The sequence below is a fragment of the Dinoponera quadriceps genome, unplaced genomic scaffold, assembly GCF_001313825.1.
Source record: "Dinoponera quadriceps isolate SergipeBrazil2010 unplaced genomic scaffold, ASM131382v1 scaffold5230, whole genome shotgun sequence".
Lineage (NCBI taxonomy): Eukaryota > Metazoa > Arthropoda > Insecta > Hymenoptera > Formicidae > Dinoponera > Dinoponera quadriceps.
Genome location: NW_014559346.1, coordinates 216,208 through 225,703, shown reverse-complemented (window position 1 = coordinate 225,703; position 9,496 = coordinate 216,208). Strand labels below are relative to the sequence as shown.

General features: G+C 40.6%; 1 protein-coding gene across 2 annotated transcripts; it reads left to right on the top strand.

Annotated features, from left to right (window-relative positions):
• The first annotated feature begins 654 nt into the window (after positions 1-654).
• LOC106750376 (spastin) lies at positions 655-9,440 on the top strand. 2 transcript variants are annotated; one of them, XM_014630696.1, is made up of 7 exons: positions 655-1,672; positions 1,994-2,164; positions 3,044-3,316; positions 5,436-5,791; positions 6,194-6,525; positions 6,955-7,265; positions 7,537-9,440. In XM_014630696.1, the coding sequence occupies exons 1-7, from the start codon at positions 1,120-1,122 to the stop codon at positions 7,698-7,700; spliced, it is 2,160 nt and encodes a 719-aa protein (XP_014486182.1). In that variant the 5' UTR covers positions 655-1,119; the 3' UTR covers positions 7,701-9,440. The 2 variants fall into 2 exon arrangements, with proteins under 2 accessions (XP_014486182.1, XP_014486183.1); XM_014630697.1 differs by lacking the exon at positions 3,044-3,316.
• Positions 9,441-9,496: the final 56 nt, after the last annotated feature.

Here is a 9,496-nt window from a genome sequence, read left to right as displayed (position 1 = left end):
TATATATATATATATATATATATTTATATTTATACTAATAACCAAATATAATCTGTAAAACCATGTGCGTATCATTTTCATTAAAGTAGCGTTGAGGTAACCGAATTACATCACAATATATTTTCTGAACAAACACAAACAAAAGAAGTGTGCATGTTTATGAAAAAATTATATTTTTATAAAAAAAAAACGTTCATGTTCGGCGCATTCGCCTCTTGAAATGAAGCAAAATGACCGATACGTTCCCGCCATGTCAAATTCAAATTACCGTAAATCTGTTGGTCCGCTCTTTTTAGAACCGTTAAACTGGTGCATAAGTTAGAGCGAGACAAAATATATACTTGTCTCACTCTAACTTAGTGCACCAGTTTAGCAGTTCAGCTAAAAAGAACGGACCATTTCCTACCTTTGAACGTACAATTTCATGGTAGCGTCGAGCATCGGAGCCAATCAGCAGACAAGAGTCAAACGTCGATCCAATCAGCAGACGATCCATTTGGCCAATCAGTGCAAAGTTAACTAAACTCAAGTCTAATGAAGTTTAGTGAACTTTGCATTGATTGGTCAAATTCAATCCAATCTCAATTCCCAATCCGTAGTCTGATATGGGCATTAGTCTCCTGAAACCAATACTGAGAGAGCGAGGGAGGGGGATGGAGAGGTGGTGGTGGTAAGAATTCGTGCCGGGAATATCGGAGAGCGTCCGAGGCGGATCAAAACAAGCGATGCTCGAGCTGAGCGAGGTCTCACTTTCTTCCGTTGGTCGTCGAAGATTCGCCGAAGAGAAACTCGAGGAGGAAACACGTGAGTCTTCGTCGTCGCTGTCGCTGGCGTTCCCCAGTCATCCTCTTCGTGAGGCTACACGCAATAATCGTCGTAACGCGACCCACCGCGGCGTCTCCTCCTCCACCTTCTCCCCATTCTCGTTCCTCGGCCGGGCGGGATTTCAATCCGAGGAGACAATGTAGACTGCCCGCCGCTGCACCACCCTCGTCGTCCCTCGATCGCGTCGTCGTCGTCGTCGGGGATGCCGGCACGGCCGCCTGCGGCTGTCATCATCGTCGACGGCTACGCGTAGCCCAGCCACTGAGGCGCGAGCGTGAACACACCCCGTGGGAGATGTCTTACAGCGATGGCGCGCGCCCGGCACGAAAATTTGGCACGAAATCGCCGAAGAAGCTGTGCGTGACCAAGAGTGAGAATAGCGACAAAACCACGACGACGGTAAACTGCGGCGGCCACCATCATCACAATCACTTTCATCACAACCATCATCGGTTCCTGGACAGTTCGCAGCCGTCGGTGCACAAGCGGAATCTCTACATCGTCTCCTTCCCGTTGATACTGCTCTTCAACATACTGAGGACTCTGCTCTACCAGCTGTTCGTGGTCTTCAGGTATCTGTACACCTCGACGTCTCAACTGATCCAGCGTAGACAGGCGTCCAAGCAGGCCTGCCAGCTGGAGATCGTTGTCGGTCAGAAGCCGACGGATGCTCTGTCCGGTCGTCTGATCAACGGCAGCCAGGCAGAGACAGAAGCCATGTCGCAAGGACCCAGACGTCCCATCGGCCCAGGCCCGGCGGATCCTCTGCTAGCCAAGCAGAAGCATCATCATCGCCGAGCGTTTGAGTTTATCAGCAAGGCGCTGAAGATTGATGAAGATAATGAAGGTATATTGTTTATATATATGTACAAGGTGTCCCCAAAAAAATGTATACATATGTAATTATTGAGATATGAGAAATTTCATTTTTGTCATTTCATTGTTAAATTGTGCTAATTAAATAGGACTATAGAGGTAATTAAATATTGTAGATACAAAATGATTATGTATTTTAAGTATAATTTTCTTGAATGTTTTTGTATGTCAAATTGTTAAAATAATTATTAAAAAATTAGCCCTTAAACTATTAGTGACTAATTATTTGTGGCACTATTATGTTTTTCTCTTTTTTCTCAAATCGGTTTTTTTTTTGTATCTCTTACAACAGGGCAGAAAGAGATGGCGATAGAATTATACAAGAAGGGAATCGGAGAACTAGAGAAGGGTATAGCCATAGAATGTAACGGCGGACACGGTGAAGTATGGGAGCACGCTCAGAGACTTCACGACAAGATGCGTACAAATTTAATAATGGCGAAAGAAAGGCTCGAGTATCTCGGTGAGTATAATCGGCTGTCGCATATTTTGCTCCGCACATAGAATTTCTTGAGCTATTCCAAGTTTGTTTACCTGTGGTGTGCAAGTTCTCCTGATTTGCGAATATGATATTCCGTCTAAAAAATCGATATAAGTAGCTCTATCGATCTTTCATCTAGATAAATCAAATTCAAACCATCTCATCTAAGATGAATTTTTCAGATTTTCATTTCATCTTTATCTAAATGAATCTGAAATCATTTAAGACAAACACTGATGATATTAGATGTAAATGACAAATTTATAAATATGGAATACCTTCAGCAGTTTCTACATTCTATATATACGCATATTTTTAGGACGTAATATTATCCACGGGTAAATATTTGGGAAATGGCGAGGGAAAGAAGGATATCGATGTATCTGGCATGCTCGTGTACAATTTATTTTTATTTTTCCAAATATTCGCGCGTGTGGGTGCGAGCGTGTGTACGCGTTTTTCCGTATGTGTGTACGCATGCGCCGCGTGATAATTTCTTAGATGGTTCTTACCTTGAGCACAAGTCAATTTCAGTTCTGCATTCAGTTATTCTTTCCTCTGTTTCACGGGAATTCAGAGATGTACGGAACAACACAAGTTATTATATATATATATATATATACATACATATATATATAAAATACGAGTTAGCAGCCCAATCTCATACGCAGCATATTCCAATATAGGCGCGCATTTGCGATTTTTGATAAGATTCTCTTAGCGATATTAGTACGTAAATTCTCTTGTACGTTAATACGAAACGAGAGAGAGAGAGAGATATATATATATTAGCCTGATTTTCTCTTTTAGCTGACTTAGCCTATCGCAGCATGGCAGAGAATGTTTTTTTCCTTTTTGTAGTGAGTGTGTGTGAGCTGAGAAAGCTGGGTATCAACAATGAATATTGCGCGCCTGGAAATAAAACGGACGGTGAACATCCAGGAAAACATCTGAGGGCCCGCCGCAATATACACACTTTTCAAACCTCAACACGCACCAATACGCCCAACATTAGTCACAATAACAAAAACACGAACAATACACATACAGTTAACACCGGGCAGACTATATGTACGCAAATTCCCAAGTTAAGGCCACGTTCTCCAAAAAACTGTTGCGCTCACACCACCGAAGGTATTGTTCGTCTGAGATTCTGGGCTTAAATGCAAAAGAGTCGAACGCAAGTAAAAAAACAATGCAATGCTCCTACCTAGTCGTTACCTGTTTATTCGGAGGAGATACTTTGTTTTGTCTTAGCCCTATGCACATCACTCCGTTCTTTTTCATGTAGAAGATAAGAGACGTGAGTTCTGCGATAGATATAGTGAGAGCTTTTGGCTTTCTTTTGTTTTCTTTTTTGCTTTAAGCACTAAATTGTAACGTAACTGTTGGCAGCGCAGGAAACGAATTTTCAGTCAGATATTACGTTACATTTTATTGCTCAGAGCAAAAGGCTGAAAGTTCACTACACCTATTGTGGATCCAGCTTAATGTAGACTCGCCAGCAATGCGTATTACATTTCATTCTGGCCGTATTTCTTTCGTGTTGCCGTGTAGACCCTTAGAAACTAATCGTAGAAACTGCCGTTCTATTTATACATGATTGAACTTTATGTTGTAAACGCTTTACCAAATAGAATATCTCGAAACGTCATGCCATTTTTGTAGAATAACTAGTAAAATTGAATGAACGTGTACATGCAAACACACTCGCAACCGTATTCAATATTATTACACAATTTTATTATAGTGTAAACAGTAGGAAATAATTTTGTCTTAATGCATAAATTCGTATGCGAAGAAAAATTAGTTCCCTTTTTCTTTTACGTGAATAGAATAGAGAATATTCTAGAGAGACCTCTTTTTTTTCTGCCATGATAGGAAGAACCACATTTACAATAAGTTCTTACTATTTAAGGGGGATTCTTGTCTAGACGACGAGTTTCTAGGCGGACTTTGATATTTTTTGTTTAAGCTATTGGACTTTTACGAATGTGAGGTTTGAAGTATATATGTTTAATTATATTTAAATAACATTTTGCGAATTTTTATGTAGATCTTTATGTTTCATGATTTATATGTTACAAGCCATTTCGTACATTCTTTGTTCCGTAACGGTAAACATGATTGCAGCTTTTTAGTTCTATTTCTGAAATATAACGAGAAAAATTTCGATCTGTATGAATACAACTACCGGCCAAATCAAAATAAGCAAAAAGGATTAAAATTTAACAAAATAGTGACACGTGAAAACCAAAAGTCCGATTTTTGTCATCGTCAAAACTTATATTTACAAATCAATTAGTTTCAACAGAAATGTTCAAATTCTTCTCAAAATTCGTCGTCTGGACAGCATTCCCTCTTTAATAGTGACATTGTATGATACACAGACAATAGTATTTAAAATATTTTGGCTGTGTGAACATCTCTTTTTTTTTACTTTTGTCTTCTTTGCGATAGACCCTCTTGTCCATATTAGAATGATACAAAAGATTTCATTGCTGCCATTCTGTCACTTAAATTTTGTCACTTTTCCTTAACAAGTCACTGAAAAACTCGCCATTGTTCAAAATAAAATAAACAATGTAAATACTCGGATAATTAAAGAGCTATTCAAAATCAGTTGTTTTTCAAGGCTGATTTTGAGTAGTCATTGGCCATTTTTTAACTCCCTCTTTTGTAAAATACAAGCGTTCTTTATACATATATATATATATATATATATATATATATTTATTTATTTATTTATTTATTTATTTATTTATTTATCGTTCGTTTGCTGCCGTAAATTGTGAAAGTGTGTGTGTGTGTTTTATTTATTTATTTATTTATTTGAATAATTTTCGGATAATTTCGGATAATTTTGTTATTAAATCGGTCTGTTTTTTTTACCTTTTTTTTTTTAACTCGAATTTGGATTCGAAGTCTTGAAATGTGACGCTAGAAATAACTTACGAGTGATCATAGAAAAATTAACATCCACATGAAGAAAGAACGTTAGTTCATGTAACTGAACGGGGATTAGATAACTCATAACTTGGAAAACACTGTAAGAGATCACTCTTTGTCATCTATTCTGCCAAGAGAAGCAATCATTGTTTCACTTTTTTCGCACCGGTGAGACCGGATGGCAGCTCTGAGACTTGCATCTAACAGTATCTAACCAGTAGTGACTTGTACAACAGCCGGCATCGAATTGCGCGTTACTACAGCTCGAAGCTTTATTGAAACGTTGCGAACTGTTATATTCCAGTGTCCGGCAGAAAGCTGTCAGTGCCGGGTAAACGGACGACCGGGGCACCGTTGAGCAAGAGCCAGACACTGCCTAGAAATATGGGCAGGTCAGCGCCTATCCAGCCCTGCCACAGGACCGTGCCGATCAAACCGTCCTCCACGCCGCCCTCCGTGAAGAGGCAGCTGTCTGTGCCGGGGAACGGCTCGCCCATAAGACGCCCGGGGACACCCACTGCTTCGAGCAGTAACAGGAGCACCCCGACCCGAAAGGTGCCCATCCTCAAGGGAGTAGACCCGAAGCTTGCTCAGGTGATCCTCGACGAGATTCTGGAAGGTGGAGCGCCGGTGCAGTGGGAAGATATCGCTGGCCAAGAGGTATGCACGATTTCAATATTCGCCTCTTTGGGAAAACTTCAGAGAATATTTTTACACCTTTCGAATTAAATTTAGAAACCTAAGAAGATACGAAAAGTTTGTAGACACAGTTTTTCGACTTGCTTTTTTACATAAATATAATCTGCGTATACAAGAAATGCGAAAATAGTAACGTGATCGTGTCAGTGTCTATGTAACATTATCGATGTTCATCAAGTCCTTCATCGACTTCAGCATCCACGTAAATCATCACAGTAGGACCTCTCTCTGAAAGCTCTTCGAAATCCATTCACAGGGAGGTCGCTTAGCTCCAAAGGCAGGGCCGTATCCGGCGTTCTCGGATTTTTGTAGTTATCTCTAATCTTTATCAATTATTTCAATACATAGTTTAATGACTTGCAGACTGCGAAGCAAGCCTTGCAGGAGATGGTGATCCTGCCGTCGCTGCGGCCGGAATTGTTCACCGGTCTGCGAGCACCGGCGAGGGGATTGTTGCTGTTCGGGCCGCCGGGAAACGGGAAGACGTTGTTGGCGCGCGCCGTTGCGACGCAATGTAACGCGACGTTCTTCTCGATCTCCGCCGCCAGTCTCACGTCCAAGTACGTCGGGGAGGGTGAGAAATTGGTGAGGGCACTGTTCGCGATCGCGCGGGAGCTGCAGCCGTCCGTTATCTTCATCGACGAGGTCGATTCGCTGCTGAGCGAGCGGAAGGATAACGAGCACGAGGCTTCAAGGTATATTTTAAGAAATATAAGTGTAGTGTTAAAGGGTGTCAAGAAGAGGACCGATTTTCGCCCAAAAAAGTGTAGGATGTGGAAGGACCAGTGTTTTCGTAGATTTTCATCTGGGTGTGAAAGCTGTTTAAATGTTCGTGGTGGTTGAGAAACATTTTGAAAATTGAATAAGAACATGGTGTATTTATAGACATTCGAATGATGTGCGGAAGTACCGCCAAAAATACATCTTTATGGTTTTTTTTTTCTGAAAATCTGAAAAAGAACTTTGTTTCGGTTAATTTGACTCGTTAATGCTGAACTAGAGTTGAACGAAGGCGTATCAAAAAAGCTATCGCGTCTCAGAAACCTGGTGTACCAAACTAAATGGCAAAAAATTAGTGCGGCATCGAGGGGTTGAGGAGACGTATTAATCAACATTTATTTCAGACGATTAAAAACCGAGTTCTTGGTCGAGTTCGACGGCTTGCCGTGCAATCCTGAGGAAAGGGTGCTCGTCATGGCTGCTACAAACAGGCCGCAGGAGCTGGACGAGGCTGCGTTGAGACGATTCACGAAGCGCGTGTACGTCACTCTGCCGGACCTGCAGACGAGGATCGTGTTGCTCCAAAGGCTCTTGGCCAAGCACAACGATCCGTTGATGGCCGAAGAATTAAACGAGATGGCGGTCGTGACAGAGGGATATTCCGGAAGTGATTTGACCGCATTGGCTAAGGATGCAGCGCTTGGACCTATCAGAGGTAACATGAATTATTCTGATCTTTTTTCGTATATATTTTTGGGTTTGCCCAGTATTGTGAAAACTTGGGACATGTGTGTGTATGTGCGTGCGCAGGGTTTCCCATTAAGAGGTTTCATTTTAAATTGTTAGGTTTTTTTTTTAAGTGGTATTTTTATTCCGATGCAAAATCCGGTGCAAAATGTAAAATGAAACTTTTTAATGAAAAATCTTATTTATATATATATATATATATATATATTTAAAGATATATCATCGTGTTATTTCCTCAGAACTAAATCCAGATCAGGTGAAAGAATTGGACTTGAATTCCGTTCGTAATATCACCATGCAGGACTTCCGTGATTCCCTAAAGAGAATCCGCAGATCCGTCTCGCCGGCTAGCCTAGCTGCCTACGAGAAATGGAGCTTCGAGTACGGGGACGTCAGTCTTTGATTTCAAATAAATCGCTCGGGTGAGAAGCCGCGGGTCAGGTGCGCTTCGCTCAAGTGTGATCCACCGACGCTTGTTAACGCGACGGTTTAACCGTCGCATTTTTATTCTTGTGAACAATACTTGCACTTAAAATGAGAAAACGGCGAAGAGGAGGACAAAAGGAGCAGCCATGTTCTTTGATTTCTCTAATGGTGAGAATTCGATGTACACACTAGCATATTCGCGCATTCTTGAAGCACCGAAGCTTGAAGCTCTCGTCTGAATTTCTCATTTCGAGCTTCGCATCGATCTCTGTCTCGGTGAACACAGAAGCGAAACTTGGAACCCGACGGATAATATTTCATGTCGAGATATATTTTGAGAGATTACACTCAATTCATTGATTTTAGCAGATATATAGATATATAATATTCCATCCAGTGATCGAATATATATTCGCAGTTCGACAACACGTAGCTTTAACCGTTATAAAATATTTATGCCTCATATCGTATTGCTTAAATCTATTTACTATTCTTTTGCAATTCAGTTCCTTCGTATACTGCGATTCCCGGTAGCGCGCACGAGACTCGCGTTATGTTATAAGTTGCACTTAGTGTCGGACTATGTTATATGTGTTAACGGTTGATGTTAAGTATTTGAAGTTACTACGATCACATACCGCTGCTGAGATTCGAATGACTAATTAATTAATCGAGCGAACGCATCAATCCGCTATGGCGGAATGCACATACAATTCGTACAATTCGACCGTTGTTATTTATCAAGTTGACACGAGCGAGTTAATCACACACGCACACACACACACCACACACACACCGTGAGACACCGATCACTATGATGACACGTTATCGCAACAGTAGAAAGACTGCATTCGCAAATGAAACAGCGCACGTCCAAACAGATAATAAAACAAATAATATCTATTGAGATGACGTATGTGTGTAACGAAATGACACTGTAGTTATTTATTCGGCATACTTAGAGAGAAAGGATGAACGTCGCAGGATGTGTTAGAACTTGAGTTAGGGGATGCAAAATCGCACAAGAACAGTCGATATTGTCTCACGCGCGCATCGATATTGTATATGTACTTCCCCCGAGGTGTTGCGAAGTGTTAAATCTTGTTACGTTTGATACCGATTCAGAGATTCGTTTGTTGACACACTGATGCGTCTGGGAATCATAACGCGGCAAACATGATGCGCGCGAAAAAGAGGAAAAAGAGGAAGACCAGAGATCTGAAATTCTGTTTTGATACAAAATTCTATAAGACAACGAATTGAGAGAGTATCTGTACGATCTCTATCTATGAAATCCTAAGTATCTATCTGTAAGCGTTATTTGTAAGCTTGGAGAGAGAGGGGGGGGGGGAGAGGAGAGACATGTTTTTATGATATTTATCTATTGCTTCCGATGCTCAAAAGAAATAGGATAATTATGCTTGTACAATATACTTATCGAATTAATGTTTTAACATGGGACTATAAGTCGTTTAAATCGATATTCTACAATTATAACGTGACAAATCTGTTCGTTCCAAAGTATCCGTGCAGATAGGATAACATCGTTGCGGTCTCGTAGTGTATAAGGTCTATTGCGAGAATCATGTTGAAGATGATTATTTTTCGGGCGTTTCACGTCCTCGCTGAATTTTACGCATTTGAACGCTTCATGCAACGGAAGTGGAGAAAACGCTGTTTACAAGCGCGAAACTGTAGTTATTGGATAATAAGTTTCTGTACATGAATATATATATATATATTCTATATATATATATATATATATATATATAT